The sequence below is a fragment of the Amia ocellicauda genome, chromosome 5, assembly GCF_036373705.1.
Source record: "Amia ocellicauda isolate fAmiCal2 chromosome 5, fAmiCal2.hap1, whole genome shotgun sequence".
Lineage (NCBI taxonomy): Eukaryota > Metazoa > Chordata > Actinopteri > Amiiformes > Amiidae > Amia > Amia ocellicauda.
Window position 1 is genome coordinate 24,731,186 of NC_089854.1, and position 19,085 is coordinate 24,750,270.

Here is a 19,085-nt window from a genome sequence, read left to right on the forward strand (position 1 = left end):
GAGGGTTAAGCAGCCTGTCTCCCTAGCTGTTGGCAGCTGCCAGGGAGAACAGTAATTGTTGTTGGCAGGCCTCACGGTGGGGCTTTGCTGTTGGCACCCAGCTCTACTGTAACTCAATGACTGAACAAATCTGCTCTGAGAGAGCAAGGGAGAGAGAGAGAGAGAGAGAGAGAGGGAGGGAGATGTAGCTGAACAGAATAATAATAGAGAGTGGAACAGGAGTTCCAGTGAGAGAGATAGGGGTAGAGAGAGAAAATGTGTTGGAATAAAACAAAGGGGAAGTAGTAGAGTTCAGTAGTAGCACAGTGGATTGAGAGCAGGAAAGGGGAGATTTTTACCTATACCTATTATCAAGATACACATGTCCTAATGACCCACTAATTGTCTTTGGCTTGGCATCCACATGTGGCATTTTGAAATATCTTTCCATGTATAGTGTGACTATTTCCTCCTTGAACATTAACTGCACAATAGTAGACTACCAGTCGGGGATGTTGATGCTGTTTCTAGCATTTTGAGTTGCTTGTGAAGAATATGGATTGATTTTACAAATGGGTTTCTGTTCAAAGCTAGACGCACAGGTACTTCAACTGTGTCATTGAGATTTCTAATAAAAAGGAATACAGTTAACATTACTACTACTGATGGTGATGATAATAATAATAATAATAATAATAATAAAGACAATGACAGTGATGATTATGATGATGGCAGTGAAAATAATTATCTATATTGCAGCTTAATTGCATATTGCCTTGTAAGTGTGTGATTGAATCTGGGCCATTTGCTGGTGACGGGCGGCAATTCATTCTTAAAGATAATTGCATATTGTTTTCTGTTTTGCATAGAAAGAAGGTGATCAAAATGGGCGATGCAATTACCCAAATCACCCACTCCAGGCTATGGCGGCGTCCCCCTGGAAGTGTTGCGTTCTACCTGACCTACATTCCAGCTGTGACATGGAAGGGGGGGCAGAAGGATGGGGGAGAAGCGCTCAGCCAGTAAGGCCCTGGGGCAGAGAGCTGCAGGCTAGGGTGAGGGGTGGGGGGGATTCACTGGACGAGCGCTGGGTAATTCTGATTTTAATTGTGGGTGATGCTGCAGTCATGCCATCAGCAGTGCCCCCCCCCTCACCCACACCCCTTCTCTCTGCTCCAGGCCATTCCTTCTTTTTAACCCCTTACCCTTCCCTTCATGCTGCGATGCACTCCTGACAGATGGCCGAGAGGGGACTGATCGGAGCACCACACGCCTCACTTCCTGTCTTCATCAGTGTTCAGTGATCAGGAGCCAATCAGATTGTGTCCCCCTGTCAGGGCACTATGGAAATAACCCTTTCTGTGCCAGCTGCTCGTGTGATACCTTGAACAGTGCTGTTTGTAGTGAGCCTTTGCGTCAGTGCTACAGTTTCTTTTGTTTTTATTTTAATTTGTAAGTTGTATCAGTTTACAGCTCTTTGTATCTCCCATTTTTTATGTCATGGCCCCTGGTGGTAATTCCTGTAGCTTTATGAAAGAAGATGAGACTTACACATACACACACACACAAAGATATTCATAAAATGTAGCACAGGATATGCATTTATAGGATGTGTCACTCAGGAAAATACCAAGGCATTCTCCAGAATAGTGTTGTCAGCATGTCTGAGTAGTGTTGTGGACAGCATCATTGCCATGATTGTCCCACTTACTGTCCTTAGGTCTTAGGTTGATTTTCTAAAGAGACGAGCACTTCACCTCCACAGCCGCAGTGACAGTAGGGCCTGCCCCCAGAACTCGCACCCTGAGCCTTGCAAGTCACTGGAGGGTGCTCTGCACTGCCCCCTGCTGGTGGGAGGAGTAACGGGCCCAAACGCTGGGCCTGTTGGCAGCCACAGCCCTGTGTCGTTGGTGTCTCGAGTGGTTTCAGGTTCGCACTTCTCAGCATAGATGTGTAGCCTTTCTCCTCACCGCAGACGTCCCCACAGGGCACGTGACCCACGGTGGGTAAACCGACTGACAACGGCTCGCTTCCTGCCCAACCAACTGACACCGCCCCAGCCCCGGCTCCCATCCAGACATCTGAGGAGGCACTTTCCACCTCCAGGCTAACCACTACTCTCCTGTGGTGGGGCTGTGCTTCCGGAGCTGCTGGATTGGTGTGTGAGCAGTCACACTGTTACCCAGTGATGGGGAACAAATATATCTGTGTGTGTGTGATATATATATATATATATATATATATATATATATATATATATATATATATATATATATATAGAGAGAGAGAGAGAGAGAGAGAGTTGTTGTTTTGTTATCTCCCACATTCACACTGGTAAAAATAATAATAATAAATTAAAAACCAAAGTGTTCTGATCTGCTGCCATATCTCAAAATCTGCCATTAGAAATATTGGTATTATAGTCCCCTCCAAGTGTGAATCATGTAGACAGCGGTTGATAACCGTTAGTGGTCAGAAAGATTAGCGTTAAAGGCTTGCGTTGTCTTTTTCTGATGTGTCAGTTGTTTTGAAGTCGATTCTGCTGCAGAATACGAACACTTTCCACCATCTGAGTAATTGGAGTCAATCTAAATAGACCAGCTCTGAAGGCATGTCAAGTCTCCAGCTTTTCAGTTGCCCGGGACAGCCTGGCATGGGGGGGCGGAGTGTACAGGGGCTTCGAGACCCCAACAATACACAGTTAAAAATAGACAAGGAATCAAACGCATAACACGGGATATGTGATTCATTGTCGCTGTACCAGAGGCCCTACTGTTGTGGTGTGAATAGGGTTGCTGTGCTCATCTCTAAGAAGCTCGGGGGGGGATGTAGTGAACCACCAGTCAGACTCCCAGACTCTTCTGTCACCACAGGTGTCCACGTGGACGAAGAGATTGTACTCAAAATAGGTTACTTATTTATTTCAAATTGAAGTTGCTGTTTTTTGTTTTCCTCTGTTTTCCTTATTTGCTCAGCAAGTTATCCTGCCGTAGGCGCCTTCACACACAGCCCTGTTCCTACTGTATGGGTAGCGGAGAACGGAGTCCTCCCTATTACCGTGACAGTCCTGGAAGGCAGAGAATGAAAGGATTGAGTATTTTGCTCCCTCCTTGTCTTCTGTCTGTTACGCCTTCGGTTTTTGTATCGCTCCCTTTGTCTCCCCGTCTCCTTTGCGCCGACTATAAATGGCTGGGATGTCCACGTAGCCTGTGAATGGGACACCTGTTTCCTGTCCTGTGTTTGAGGATGATCTGAGTGCAGGGACTCACAGAGGCTCTTTGTGAACGGAGGGCTCAGACAGTGGGGTCTGTCGTGGATATCGTCTCCCCCTGTGCACACAAAGACACTTGGTACATGCAGTAGGATACGTAGCACACAGTTGCAATAACACAGGTGTACAGACACACACACACACACACACACACACCTACCTACACACACTTCTCCAGCTTGCAGATACTGATATTAGGAGCCCTTGAACATGTATGCAAGCAAAAACAGGGCCGCGTCAGTGGGAATCACAGCAGACTGTGGAAATCAAGTACAATGCTTCTGTTCCTTGGTCTAAAGATCCGGTTCTGATCTTGAGTTACATAAAAAACAAACAAACAAAACTGTGCTTTTCTCCGAGAACATACTTTACCTCCTCTTGTGTTTGGGTAGGCAAGAGTTGTTTTGTTTCTGCGATCCACCTCGCGTCTCCCGGGGGAGCAGGCGGCTGTAGGACGTGACGTGACCGCTCTGTGGTCGTGCAGGATCTCGCTCACAGCGGCGTGCCAGCAGCCTGCTGGACTGCACGAGCGATCGAGCTGGAGACCTCTGAGGCAGGAGCTTATTCTCCAGCTTCAGGGAGAGCCTTATTTCCTCCACCCAGACCTTCCACCTCTACCCCCCCCCCTTGCCAAGCGGACAAGAGAGCTGGCAACCGGCCCGTTCGCCCAGGTTCACCTTTGATGTCACAGCCAACCGTGTACGAAAGCGCCGGGAGAGGAGCGGGGGAGCGGTGTTTTGTGTCGGCTGGCGAGGCTGACAATGGCGATTATTGTGCTACGCGCAGTGAGAGAAAGAGAGAGTGAGGAGGAGAGTGAGCTCAGAGTTAAGAGGCGGCCCGCTGGCAGACCCCCACCCCCCTCCCCAATCCACCCACCTTCTCCCGGCGGATTGGGCCCTGTGATCGTGACAGGCTGCCGGACAATAGGGACACGCCAACCCCCCAGCCCCCACACCCCACACCCCTACCCCTCGACCCCAGCCCTCCCAGTGGTTACATTTTATATTTTATTTTTAAGAAGAAAAGGAAGAAAGAGAAATTCTACTAGGAAGCTCCGACACTCCGGCTGCCAGTTGGCACCGATCCAGAGTCGTGGCTGGAACGCTGCCAGTGCCGAGTGCCGTGCCAACCTTCCCCTTTCCTCATCTTCTCCTTCTCCCTGGTCCTTTTCTTCCCTACGCGTATTTCTCTTTCATTCCTTTATACGTTTTCATTCATGTGGTGTCTGGAAATGTGCATGTTCAGAGCTATCTCTCTCCCTGTCTCTCTCTTTCTCTCCTAACCCCCCCTCCCTCACCGTGTCTCTCTACTCATCCCTTCCTCTCAATTAGCAGATCTGGCTAGATACTTTGCCCCTCCTCCCCTTTGCTTCCCCCTCCCATTTTTTTTGTGTTGTTGTTGTTGTTGTTACCCCTCCCTCTCTCCATGTCTAGCTCCACTCTGTTGCTTTTCCTCAATTAGCACGCCTGACTGGCAGGTCTGTCTTCCCTCGTGTGATCTCTCTGCCATCACTGTGGCTGCAGATGGGGAGTCAGATGCCACAGTGCCAGGGCTGTTCTCCAGACCCACGTTCACATCCCCACTCTGACGGGCCAGCCGTTGGCACCGCTTCGCTGTCATCGCGGTGCAGGGAATTCTTACCCGCACTCTCCTGCTAAAACAGACCTCATCCGTCAGTTCACCGATGTAACGGATGTCCTGCCCAAACTTTAACTTGAAGATCAAGGATATGCTGGGCAACAGAAGGCAGACTTGTGTTCTGTCTTGGATCGTGTACATTTATTAAATTTACAAAGTTCAAAACTATGTGGTTCTTTATGGAGAAGGAAGGCAGTTGACTGGACTTATGTCTTGGTTATGTAGCTTATTTTGACGTTTTAGATGATGCCTTGTTCTGAGACACAGTGTTCCTTGTTTAGATAAAATATATAAATATATATGTTATATATGTTACTGATAGCAGTATAAGATTGATCAAAGGGAGGCAAATTGCAAAATTTCCAAGCCAAATTTGAATCGTTCCTAAAAAGTTTTTCCAACTGATTGGAAACATCATTACATTTTGTGTGTGTGGGTGTGTGTGTGTGTGTGTGTGTGTGTGAGTGCGTTTCTTTTTTCTCTGAGTACTTAGCACAGCCTTGTGGAAAAATTCAGTGATTGTTTTTATCCCGTTTTATCCCCCCCCATCCCCCCCAAGAAATGCTTTAGTGTAAGACGGTGATTCCATAATTTACCTTTACAGGGAGAGCAGTAATTGGGCCCTGGAGGTGGGTGGGTGGGTGGGTAGAGTTGGGGGGGGTGGCTGTAGAAGACAATACATTTATTAAAAACTCCCCACCCCCCTTCCCCACTCCGTCTTGCCTACAGTGCTGGGAACTGTGACTGGGATGTAAGAGCGTGGAGCTGACAGGTGGATAAAAGGGCTGCTGTAATGTCTAACCGCTTAGCGTTCCCGAGGGGGCTATTGGGGTGGGAGGGCTAGTGGAAGTCAGTTTAAGAAAAACATGAATTGTAAAGGGAGGAGAGAGAGAGAGAGAGAGACAGAGAAGAGAGAGGGAGAGAGCAGAAAGATTAATTAACCACGTTTTCACTTCATGTCAGAAACCAGCTGCCATTAATTTTACTTTGGGTACAGAAAGGCAATAAAACTAAAAGACACCGAGGACAGGGGAGAGGGGAGTGTGCTCACTGGAGTACCTGTGGATGGGCTCTCACTTTCACGGTCCTCTCTGCCACCCTGTGTACCTGCATATCCATTCCTGTGTCCCAGGTCTGCCTGTGTTCCTCCTTCACTCTGCTATCACCCATTTAAACAATGCTAACTCTGGAGGGTGGTTCACATATGCCTCCCAGCCTGCTAAATACCCAATCTGTCTCTCCGTCTCCGCGTAGATCTATCATTACGTACATATCTTCATTGAATTGTCAGCATTTCTGTCTCTGTGCCTGTGAATTGGCAGAGTGCCACAACTCCACGCGCAGTTCTGTTCCTCTCCAGATCTTTTGGTAACAAGGTACAGTCGGGGGGTAAAGTAACTAAGGATGGGCACAATTTTGTCGTGGAACTGAGCTTGTTATGTAGCCTATGGCTTTATTATAATTGTCTGTTTCCATCTTACACAGCTCTGTGGTAATGCTTTCCAGGGCAGTTTGGCAGCGGGTGTGTATCTGCACACACACTGGTCTTCGGTGTGTTTGTTTGAGCAGGTGCAGCGAAGTGCTGTCTGAGCAGTGTGCCATACCTGTAGAGGTATGTGTGTGTGTGTGTGTGGAGGGGTGGCGACAACCCTCAGATGTGTCTCTTGGAGCCAAGCTCAGAAGCTCAGTCTGCCTTTCCCTTACTTCTTCATTAGCCCGCAGCGCTGAACGCAGGTGTTCAGGGCCCGGATTACCTGTATACAGCAGTCAGGGATAATCCCTGGGGCCACCCACCCCTTGCTGCGGCTGCTGACAGTGGGCCGAGGCGGGAGCCTAATGCGTTTGCTAATGCCTGCACCCCCTGCTTCCTTCTGTTAGACACCGGCAGCAGTTGGGTTAAGTTTCGGTCTGGATAACACGCCAATGCTCAACGCTTTTGTTTGTTTCTGTTTTGCTTTGTGACAGCAGTTAACCCCTTCTAGATCTAATCAAACAAAAATTGCCCTCAGACCCACCCTAACAATCTGAGGTGCTCTTTAATGATGCAGAAAATCTATAGGGACTCTTACGTTTCCTGTATTGGATTACCTGGCGCCAAGGAGCCAGCTGTTGTAAAGAGGGGGATCTGGTATGGGTGGCTGTGTGTGCTGGGAAAATGGGGGAAATTCAGGAAGGAGCAAAGCATGGAATGGGGCGATATTTCATATGTTCATCGATCCATGGATGAAGGAGGCTAACCCTACTCTACAGAAGTTATGTAGCTGTTTGTGGAAGTGAGCCCTCTTAACAGACTTCAAGCTGTGTTTTGGGTCACACAACGTTCGCTGCACTTGATACACACTGACCCTGCCGTCACTTTCGTAAACTAGGCGTTGCAATGAAAATGTCCCAATAATTCCCAAAAGGAAAAAATACATATAGCATGATACTGTTTTAAAACAAATAACGGTGTTTAGTAATCTTGTTGTTAGCGATGCACTCCAGTGGGACGTGTTCAGACAATTGACATCAGAAACATGCTTCTTTAACCTTGAAATGGGAGGGTGGGGGTGTTGGCAGGGGGACCCAAGGGCCTATTAGACGGAGCCTGGGTGCCTTTCGCAAGCTCAGAGTAATTGGCTGCAGCAACCACAAGGAGAGCCCGGCTGAGTTTTATTACACATCATTAGACTCTGATTGCTTTTAGATTGTCATGTACCCTTTGTCTAATTGTTGCAATTTAAATTAATTGGTTTGAGAGAGTATGTGTGTGTGTGTGTGTGTGTGTGTGTGTGTGTATATGTGTGTTCGTGGGGTGGGGTGGGGTGAGCTCCCCAGCATTTTCTTTCATCACTCAGAGTTGCTGATGTAGAGTCTCTATTGGCCAGAGGAGAAGATAGCACCATTAAGATTTATTCCTTAAGTTGCCATTTGGAAGTATGCATCATCAGTCAGAGAATTTGCACAACCATGTAGGCCTAAAACAAGAGTACATGTGAAGATTCGTGCTGTGGAAGAGGTCTGATTTAGTGCTTAACTTTCGCAGTGAAGACAGCACACTATCCATTTTTGTAGAACATATAAATCTAATATGATCATGTTTTTTATTCCATGGAAGCTGAGTGGAGTTGGGGGGGTGGTGTCTGACCATTCCAACTAGGTGCAGGAGTCATCAGTGGTGTGTATTGTCAGATTCCCACATCTCACAAGAAAACAAGGTGTCTGCTGCTTAGCCTGCAGTCATTTATTTGACACATCTGTCTGCAGCAGCAGTAAAATGTCAGCAATCTGCTAAACCTGCTCGAGCTGTCTTCAGCAACGCGTTTTGTGTAGATTAATTATGGGCTGGTGAGTTAGCAGGGCTTTAGACTGACCGGCATTGTTGTACACCTGGAGAGGGGCTACTGAGGAAACTGGACCGAGTGGAACTATCAGACTCAGACAGACTCCGGTGAGAAAGGGGATTCATCTTCTCAGTGCTTTCAATGACACATTTCAATGATGTGGATAGCATGAGTCACTCCGGTTGTATTTCTCTACCGCCAAAAATATCTTAATTAAACAAAGCATCATTGTAAAATGAACTGGCGTTACAGCGATCACTCAACTCATCGCCCTGTGTAAAAAGGTGTCAGGTGAATTATCAGCCCTGCATTTCAAAATGCTGTAACTGCTGAGTTATTGAGAGACTGTCTGTTCATATGGCAATGTGTCATTAATTACAGTCTGACAATCAGGATGCCATTCCAGAACCCCGGAGAAGAAGGCCAACATTCTCCAGATTACTCGTTGGCTGGAGCCCACGGCCTATTGTCTCCTCGTCGAATGAGAACCTTGTTCTCTTTTTAAGCCACTCAGCAGATATACAATCAGGCACTTTTACACTTTGCTACTAAACTGTATTGGCACCAGTTTAGGTTTAAAATGCTAACATGGATATTGTTCCCTCGTGGTGTTGCACTTCGGCCGAGCGTCCAGTTCTGTCTCTTTTGAAGGCTGTGCTGAAATTATCATCATCATCAGTATCATGAATAAGAATTAAATTAGACTAGAGATTTGTGAATGAGCAGAAGAAGCAAGTATTTTAAAATCATTGTGTAGTAAACAAAACAAGAAACAGGTGCCCGTTGAGTGACTGGCATTAACCATCTGGCCTGCGACGTCATGGTTTGAAACATTTTTTCTCAAGCCACTTTAATAGCGAGATTTGTATAAAGACCACAGCAAGCCTCTGCAGTTTTCTTAAATTACAATCTTAGTCAATTTTCCTCTTATTCTGGGTTAGTTATGGAATCAGGGGTGATTCTGCCAAAATATGTGTATATATTTATATATTTTTGTTGCATGGTTTTTCTCTGTGGGAAATATTGATGTTTTCTGTTTCTTTTGGGCATTTTGTATTGCTCAATATGCATCGCGGTTTCAATTTTAAGCCCCCAAAACAACAATAATAAAAAAAACAGTACACAATGCTTTATTTTAAAATAAAATCTGCCTTGTTTGCAGTTTTTAGTTTTTTTTTCATGTATTTTCCTGTAATCACTTAATTCATTCTACAGTAATTCATATGTAAAAGGCACTGTGGAGCTATTAATAATATTTAACAAGAATCCATATTCACGTAGACACCAAGTATGTATCACTTCCTGCAGGATCAATAGGAATGTTGATAGTCTTCAAATGAAAAAGAAACCCAAACAATAAAAAAATGTGTCTCTTTCTGTGGGAATCTAAAGTAATGTCTGTTTTTATAGACAGTCAAACTTAAATTTAAGTATTTATTTTTTTAGGACACACCACAATCCTTTTTACTTTTGGTATTTCTTTTTTGTGTGTGCTTCTTTTACAATAATACTATGAGAATTATTATATTTTGAGGGGGGAAAAACCATTAGGAAATGCAGTGTTTCTATGGGAGGGGGGAGAGAGAAAGGCCTCCTTGGGCTGTCAAAACAAAACTCAAGAACAGAGAGCCTTGCAGCTTCCCTGTACTGCAGACGCAGACATTGTGGCCAAGTGCCTCAATAAAAACAGTAATAGCTGTTTTAAGAGCCTTCAGGATGAAAGCGAAGCGGGTGCTGGGAGAAACAGATGTTCGCCCCCGGTTGTCTTGCAGGGAGGAGGGTTGTTGTGTGTTTTGAAGCTGGGGGGCAAGGAGTCAGGGGCATCTGGAGCCTCTGCTTTATAGACTGGTGTTTACTTTAGCAGGGCTAGTTAAACTTTTAACGGCGTCTAATTAAAGGGACAGCAGGGATGCTTCGTTGGCGTTAACTCTCTGCCGCCTCCAGGAAACGGGCGCTACAGTCATTCTCACAAAACCCTGTGTGCTGTGACCCCCAATAAAAAAAAAAGGTGGGGGAGAGAAAATACATTTACAATCAAACATGAAAGAAGAGGAATCATTTGTGAGCCTTTTGTTCTGTCAGTTGGAGGGACTGTTTTAATTCTCTGGGCTACTTAAAACAGGAGTCGGAGATGAAAACAGATTCTTCCCAGGAATGGATACCGGTCCTACAGGAGCTCCTAAAGTCTCTCTTTCTCCACTGTGGGTATTTGTTCTAGACGAGAGAGTCTGAGAACAACGTACAGGGCAGGACATCATGTGTCAGGACAGGGTTGTGTTACCATGTGATTTTAAACCATGTGTATTCAGTGACCAGTGAGGAAAGGCCATATTTGGACATCATCTTTGAATGCTAAAATAATAAATATCATTGAAACAGCAGACAGAACCCATACTGGCATTGAAATGTACACCATAGACATACCTACAGCCTCCGTAAAAACTTAATTTTAACCATATTTATTTCAAACGAGGAACTGCTTCATGAGGTAATGCACAAATAGGGCCTAATGCTTCCATGGTAGAGATCTGTTTGGCTTTCCAATCAATATTTCCTTGGCTTAGTAGTTTCCCAGTAGGGATACAGTTGAATGTCCTTGGAGGCAGCAAGTTGAGAAAAAGGCAGTTTGCCTCCTCGTGACCTCTGGGGAACAGCTGTCTCTCCCCATTCGGCTAGCGATGATAATGACATGGCTGTCTCTTTATTGTTTTTGACAATTCGAATCACAAGTTATTTTTTCCAGTTTATACCACAATTAGTTCTTGAAATTGTTACTTAACCCACATTCAGCACTGTTCTCCCGTTCTATCCCAAGAGAACTTGACGTAGACACTATATGTTCCTAGGTTGGTCTGCCAGACTTGGTTGCCCGTTTTTCCCCACACCGGGAACCCAAACTGAAGTGTGAGTGTGTCCAATGCTAGTAGGCCCAGTTCAGTACTGTAACAGGAGACTTTCCTCATTGGCAGCATGGAAATTGATATCTTTGTCTTATTTTGTACATCCTAATAACTCCCCCCTTCTCTCCCTCTCTTTCTCTGTCCCAGCCCCAGGGTATCCCCGCTTTTCAGGGAGTCTGGCCTCCACCTTCCTTCCCATGAGCCATCTGGATCACCATGGCAACAGCAGCGTTCTCTATCAGCAGCACCGTTTCTATGACACCCAGAAAGGTGAGTTAACTCCACCGCCGTGGTGTAATGGGGGGAACCAGCCCGCAACCAACTAGGAAAGTAAAGACACAATGAGAATTTATTGTGAGGATTTGCTGCTTGAAAAGGAAAGAATTAAATGAGACAGGCTGATCTCGTTGTAGCCAGAAGGTGCTACTTGCCCCATTAAATAATCTTGAGAAGTGCAGATGCCGCGCAAGAACACTATTATTGATCAAGAAAACAATTACCTCGCGGTCACCGAACTCTCATAATCAAAAGCATCATTCAACACGTATAAAGACTCAATTCTATGTGGTCTACTTCGTGCTTTGAGCAGCTGGTTGCAACGCTTTATTTTTCTCACCCCACAGATAACTTCTACCTAAGAAGCCTACCCTCACAGCCGGCTCTGCTCTCAGCCAATCACAGCTTCCCGCCCATCTCTCGGGCGGCGCCGGGGCACCCGCTGGGGTCCTGCAGTCGAGAACGGGACTCAGGGGGAGGAGGGGGCGCGCTGCACAAGAGCCTGAAGGAGGGGGGGGTGGACCGGGGGGTGGTCCTGAGCTCCAAGGAGAAAGACAGGGCCAGCAGCAAGCAGGAGGCCAAGGACAGGCAGCACCATGGGCATCACCAGACGTCCCACCATCACGCCCACCCCCAGCACCCACAGCACCCAGCTTCCCTGGAGGAGGAGAGTGCCAGGGCCCTGGAGAGACACAAGGCCAACCTTGCACTGGACTGCAAAGAGGATCCTCTGGGCAGGAGCAAGCACCTCAGCGCCTGCCTGATGAGCGCCAAGATGCTAAACGGGGAGTCTGGAGCCAGCACCAAGGGGTCGCTATCCAGCTGTGGCGGGGGGGGCGGCGGCAATGGCAACACACAGTCCAGGCAGATGGGTGGGGGCAGCGGCGGCCGCTGCTCCAAGGAGGCAGTGAGCGGGGAGATGAGGGTGACCGGACACCTGTCCGACTGCCTGGAGAGCCGCCAGATGCTGCATCACTCCGTCTCCTACTCCGTGCCCCCTCCCCTGTCCATGAGCTCTGCGGCTGGCGGGGGGAACCCAGGGGGGTTTCCCTGTCTGCAGCTGCACCCCAGCCACCCCCACCACCCTCACCATCCACACCACCACCATCCTGACTTCTACTGCCCCCCACCGCCACCCCCGCTGGCAACCCCATCCACACACGAGAAGGGCTCGGCCAGCAGTGGGCGGGAGCTGAAGATCACGGGGCCCACGTTCGTGCCTTCGGTGGGGCACCTGGGGGACAAGACAAGTGGGCCTTTCCAGCTGGCTAACCCTGACTGCCGGGGGGGAGGGGGCGGCGGCGCCAGCGGTGGAGGGAGTGCCAAGGACACGGCAATGGAGAAGAGTAGCCATAGCGGCGGAGGGCCTCCCAGCAGCTGCCAGAGGAAGCAACAGCAGCAAGCACATCAACAACAGCATTCTTATGGCAAAGCAGACAAGGCCCCGGACTGGCTGCAGAATCACCATCAGCACCTGCAGCAGCAGCAGCAGCAGCAGCAGCAACAACAGCAACAACAACAACAACAGCAGCAACAACAGCAGCAGCAGCAACAACAGCAGCAGCAGCAACAACAGCAACAGCAACAACAACAACAACAGCAACAACAACAGCAACAACAACAACAGCAACAGCAACAACAACAACAGCAGCAGCATCACCCTGGTGCCCGATCACGGAGCCTGGAATGCATCAGCAGTGCCGATCTGGAGCTGTTCAGACCCTCCCTCCCTCAGGGAGCCAAAAGCGGCCACTCGGGGAAAAGCGGACCTTACGCCAACACCCCTCCTTTCCGGGACTGTTCCCACTCAGGTCCTCCCAGCTCTCAGCCCTCTGAAGGAAAAGTAGTTTCCCAGCAGGGCAGCAGCAGCAGTGGGGGGGGCGGCTGCACTTTACAGCGAGATGGGCAGAAGGTGGCACGAATCAGGCACCAGCAGCACAACAGGTCTGGTGCGGACAGCACAGCCGGGGAACTGGCGCAGGGAAACGGGGGACAGGACATGAAGAGGAAGTTGGAGATGGCATCTCTTGGGTACAGCAACAGTGGGCAGCAGCAGCAGCAGCAGCAACAACCCCTGCCTCCTTGGGCGGTACGAGGGCACCAGATCCAAGCAGAGGAGGAACAGCGGAAAGCCTACCTGGACTCTTTCAACAGTGGTGGAAACAGCAGACAGCAGGGGCAGCAGAATCAACAACAACAGCAAGGGATGGCTTCCCAGAGTCAGCAGGACTCACAAGGGGCCCAGGGCGAGAGCAGCGCGATGAAGAATCTCCTGAAGTACAGCAATCAGCAGCAGCCGCTCCTGCTATCCCAGAAAAGCCCATTCGGGGGTCTGGGCAGTCTGAAGACGAGCAGCAATGGGAATAGCTGTGCCCATCAGGATGCCAAGCAGACCTTGCCTCCGAGGAAGGGCCCGTCCAGTGAAAACGAAAGGCCAGACTGTGGTGGGCGTGGCCGAGAGGCGGGTGACACTCCCCACGGGGAGGGAGAGGTGCGCCAGCCGCCCGTTGGCATTGCGGTGGCTGTTGCGAGGCAGAGAGAACCTCCCTGCCGCCCTCTGGATGGGCACCCCACCCACAGCCGCCAGGGCAGGGTGTTACCAGCCATGAAAGGTAAGAATACCAAATCTCACATTACACTCCTTGGTAGGAAACACACACACACACACACCAGCTTTACAGACAGATTCATCTTTTATAGCACCTAGGAGATGTGATGCATAATTTCTCAAAAACGAAAAAAGCCTTTAATCTTTAGATGACCTGCTTCAGATCTTCATTAGGTGAGAAGTCAACTGATTCATCATGCTCATCTCAAATAGGTTCAGTACATATTGTATATTATGCTCAAATACAGGTCTATCACTTGATGTCCACACTCTGCTCTGTGAATGTCTCTTTAGTGTCTCCATGTTGTACTTGCCTTGCAGTTAAATGAAATGGCAAAAAGGGGGCGGGACTGTTGGGCCTGTGGCTGAGTGTTGTGTTTATCCCTCAGGAATGCCACGCTCAGTGTTCCCTCTGGACCCCGATGGCGAGGAGGACCGGAAGAGGCTGTGTGAGGACCCGCTGGGCTTGCCCTGCCTGGACCGTGACCGAGAGCTGCTCATCAGGTCAGTGTGTGTCCGTTCGATGGTCCATCAAACTCGTACGTTCTTTGATAGAATTTTCCGTTCTTATACAGTCGCATGATTCCAGCACTCTCTTCACTTGGTTTTCCATGTTATATTTAATTTTTATATATATATTACTTTTTTCATCCAGGGACAACAAGGATCGAGTAGAATTTGCCAGGATCCATCCCTCTAGCAGTTGCCATGGTGACCTCACCTCCCACCTCATGGTGCCAGGCGGAACTTCTTTGCAAGCTAGCCAATTAGGAGCTGACCCCGCAGCACACGCCCATCCGGCTCATCACCATTGGATGCCACGGACAGGAAGCCCCTCTTTATGGATGCCGGGACACTCTTATGGTCAGTGAAGACTTGCCTTTTGCTTTTATTACTCTTTGTGACATTTGTTACTGTGTGTTGACTGTCCTCACCCTGACCCCCCCCCCACGTGTAATGCCTCCTGTCTGCAGGGATCAGCCATGCAGCTCTGCACCAGAACCTGCCCCCTGGTTTCTCCACGGCGATGCCCAGCCCCCTGCAGCCAGTGTTGCCCATGCCCCAGGACCCCTCCGCCCAGCTGGTCGTGCTGCCCACGGAGCCCGCCACCCACCCCGCCGCCCACCACCTTGGTACAGTGCTCCCTCTGTTCCTCTCTGCCCACTACCCACCTCTTATATCAGGCAGCAAGCCAAAATCAACAGAATAATCACAGCTAACAGATTTATTTATTTATTTACTTAAAGTTTGGCATGTCCTGTTTCCCTTTTCCCCCATTTCTTGTTTTCCCCATAAGAGGAAATCCTCCACCTATTTCTGTCGATTATTTATTATTTAAACATGTCGAGTCAGTTCACAGACAACATTTTTCAACATAATCAAATGCGTAGTCACACGTGGCGATCCATTCTGTTTAAACCGCCGTGGCACCGACTCTACAGATGCTTGTGTGCAATAATTACTCTCAGTTTTGAAACAGAGAAAGGTTTGTGTGTTGTGTTTTGTCTTATAAATAAACTTCTGATTTGGAAGCGTCTTCTGCATGTGAACGTGCGACAGCTCAAAGTTAAATAATTACCAGCAGATGATAATAGCCGATTGTACTCCATGCACAAACATAGCAGCCCACCGACAGCCCTGTCTGGCCCCTTCCTGTTGATTTCCTACCCCACCCATCAGGGAGGAGCCCCTGTCCTGAGTGGAAACACCGTGTAATCCTCCTGTGTCTCCCAACGTAAATAAACACACTTGACAACAGGGGGATTTTTTTTTTTTCTTTCTTTTTTTTAAACTGATCTGCAGTCTGTGCGCCCCCTGTTTAGCAAACAGGCTGTGAAATTTAATTAGTTTTTCAGTCTTTAGTGGCACATTTCCTTCCTCGCTCTATAGGAGTTCCAGCAGAAGGGGGAAGTGCATCCACAGAACCCTTCCCCAGGGAAACATTAGCCAAGTCAGGGTAATCTTTTAGAACACAAAGGTCCCTGGTGCCGCATGGGAAGGGGAGGAGAGACAGGGTGGGGGGGGTTTGAGGTTGATGGGAGGGTTAGGATCAGCGTGCACCTTAATAAATACGCCACTAAGCGTTGTGTTGGAAAAAGCCGTGGGCTGGATCTCAAGGCTTGAAATGTTTTATCAGAAAACTGCACAGCGGCTGTAAACCTACGACTCATAATGGCTCTCCAGCATCACGGTTGGGGACTTGGGATTTTCAGAAACGTGGGAACCGGCCTCGTTCGGCCTATGTGCCACGGCCTTGTTCTGTGTGGGGGCAGGGGGTGGGTGTTGTGTGAGGGAGGCTCTGGCAAAGGCCTAGCATTCTGCCCATTAGCAACTCTTGTTAGAGGGCAGGGTTTTCTTTCAGCTGGACTGTTTTATTACTTATTTATTTAATTAGTTAATTAATAATTACAGTTTTCACAGAGTAAATCTCCAGAGCAGACAGTGTGTATCCAAGTGCTGCAGCTCTGTGGGCGAGCAGGCCTTCACAGACCCTGATCTTGAATAGTCTTGTCTATCTCATTAAGGCTGCCCACTGGACCCTGACCCAGCATCTCACGGTTTTGGGCTGCCTTCTCATGACAGCGTGATACAGGCTGATGTAAAAACATGGCGTTGATTTAATTTTTTTGAACGTATAGAGAGGATACAGTTATCTTGATAGGCAGCGGGAATGAAGCTACTTATATGTTTACACAGTGACCGTGGCTGCAACAATATTCATGTCTAATTCAGCTCGAGTGAACATGCTTACATTGGGGTTATCCTTTAGTTAGATAAATATTAGTGTGACTATCTTTTGTTTTAATCATTTCCAGTGTAACTCTTTATCAACTTAACTGTGCTGTGGTTCCATGGTAAAAAAAACAAACGCATCTTGGTTGTATCAGCTGACTGTCCTGTTTATGTAATCATGCTTCAGCAGCATTGTTTGGCAGCTATTGTGAACCTTGGGACTTTGATCAGGCAAGAGGGACTTAACCCCTGAAAACAATCAGGGGCACAACTCGAAAAACATCATCAAAACAAAACGGCTCGGAGCTCCACTGAGTTCTCTGCAACACATGTTTCTCCGCAGCGTGTCTTTACTTACTGTAAGGTTAATTTTGACAGACTTCCTGCATAAAAATGCACATTGGAGCGCTTATCCATCCTGCATTAAGTGGGCTGATAAAAAAGACATGCATATTAATTTCATAACTCACACTCACCCAGTGGAGGACAAAAAAAACAGAGAAGCTCGGGGAGATGAAATGGAAATGAAGCACCAGTCCTCGTTTTAGGTCTTTAGTAAGCCTCTTTAGTGAGGACCCTGGCCCACTGAGCCGTGTGTGAGTGTGGCCCCTGTGCCCGTCGGCACCATGTGCTGACAAGTCTCCTCTCTCCCCACAGACGTGATGGAGCAGCCCTCGCTGTGGCCCCCTGTGTACGGCACCCGAGGGCCCACCTCTCATATGCAGCACCCCACCGTGTATTCCCGCTCACAGTTTCTACGGCAACAGGAGCTCTACGCACTGCAGCAGCATCAGCACCAACAGCATCAGCATCAGCAACAGCAACAGCAACAGCAACAGCAGCAGCAGCAGCAACACCAACAGCAGCAGCAGCAGCAGCAGCAGCACCGGGCAGCTCAGGCCATGGAGTTACAGCACAGGCACATCCACTCCCAGGTAACGGCACACACTACCCTCAATCTAGACCAGAGAGCAGAAGTACCCCCCCCGTAACACCAAGCAGACACTCAGTTATTCTGCGTTCTGCCCGGCCTCTGAGCCACAACACAATTATTGCACCTCCAGACAAAAAACAGACAAGAATCCGTGCAGACCCACTGCCAATGCACTACTTTGAGTGCTAGAGATGCCCTGAAGTCGCTGTACCCACTGCCACCCAGCAGATGCTACGCAAGCGCTGTCACTCCTAACACGGCTTTCAGATTTTAATAGTATTTCGGTCATGTCTGCAGGCCGCTGGCACCAGCAGTTGCTTCACATTGTTGTGAAATTAAATCCACACAACGACACAATAGGCAGGCATTGTGCTGAAAGATGCCAAAGTTCATGTTCATGTTTCCCCTGAACAAGTATCACATAGCAACTCTGTGCACTCTGTCTACTTTGGCAGTTTGCAGAACACTACGGTTTTGTAATACTTGGTTTTACTTCAGGGAAAATCAAATGCTGAGAAAAACACGTAATACTTTTAAAATGTTACAGCCATTACTGTAAAAAGTGAACAAAACAGTGTTGAGTGCCAATGGTCTTTAGATCATTTTAATGTTCCTGATTGGCTTCACACATTCCCCGGACTCTTGACATTTTTCTGGGGAAGTTTTGCATGACCGATCTGAGGAGGTTGGGGCCTGTATGTCATGGCGTACGGTCCGTGTCTCCTGCACTGCCTTGAAGTTAACAGCCAGTAGTTGATGACTGTATACCGGACACACATGTCAAAATGTAGAGCAGCAATAGTATTTTACTTGGCTTCTCGTCAGGTGTTAATGATTTGTGTCTTGCCATCTTCTGAAATTGAGACTCCTGTGGAAAATAAAAATAGCCCTACTTTTCTTTCTTTCTTTCTTTCTTGTTTCTGTTCCAGTGTTCCAGTGCAGTTCTCCAAGTAACATTTTATACCCATTATTTTGTATCTGCAGGCACAGCGGAAGCCAGAGGACCCCCACATGGAGCTGGATGACTTGCTGTCCCAGCCCAGGACCCCTAAGACTGCCAAGCCTTTCTCCTTTGCCCCTTCCAACAAAAGTGTTCCTTCTCCAGGGGCCTGTGGCGCCAGGCTGTCTCCCTGCTGTCGCTCCCCGTCCCTACGGCCGCACCCCAAGAGCACTCCCTGCACCCCATGCCCCGCCCCCAGCCCGGCTGCCGCCCCCCGCTCCCCCGCTCTGAGCCCGGCCCCTCCCCACGCCTCCAAGGGGGCGGAGTCGCAGGATAAGAGAGGGGAAGGGCAGCCACCGCAGGACTACCCACAATCCCTGGAGCCTGGTAAGAGCTGACATGTCTTCAAACCCACTGATCTGTGGCCTGTTCGATACTGGAGTCAACCAGACCTCCAAAACGCATCTTCATTGTCATTTTAGC

General features: G+C 48.5%; 1 protein-coding gene across 3 annotated transcripts in view; it reads left to right on the top strand.

Annotated features, from left to right (window-relative positions):
* The window catches only part of bahcc1b (BAH domain and coiled-coil containing 1b), a 115,949-nt gene that overhangs the window by 65,717 nt on the left and 31,147 nt on the right, over positions 1–19,085 (top strand). For all 3 annotated transcript variants that reach the window (XM_066704480.1, XM_066704479.1, XM_066704481.1), the window contains exons 4-10: positions 11,259–11,381; positions 11,735–13,999; positions 14,385–14,499; positions 14,651–14,859; positions 14,970–15,128; positions 17,386–17,663; positions 18,647–18,989. In XM_066704480.1, coding sequence (XP_066560577.1) covers positions 11,259–11,381; positions 11,735–13,999; positions 14,385–14,499; positions 14,651–14,859; positions 14,970–15,128; positions 17,386–17,663; positions 18,647–18,989 — 3,492 coding nt within the window. The remainder of the gene's footprint in view (positions 1–11,258; positions 11,382–11,734; positions 14,000–14,384; positions 14,500–14,650; positions 14,860–14,969; positions 15,129–17,385; positions 17,664–18,646; positions 18,990–19,085) is intronic.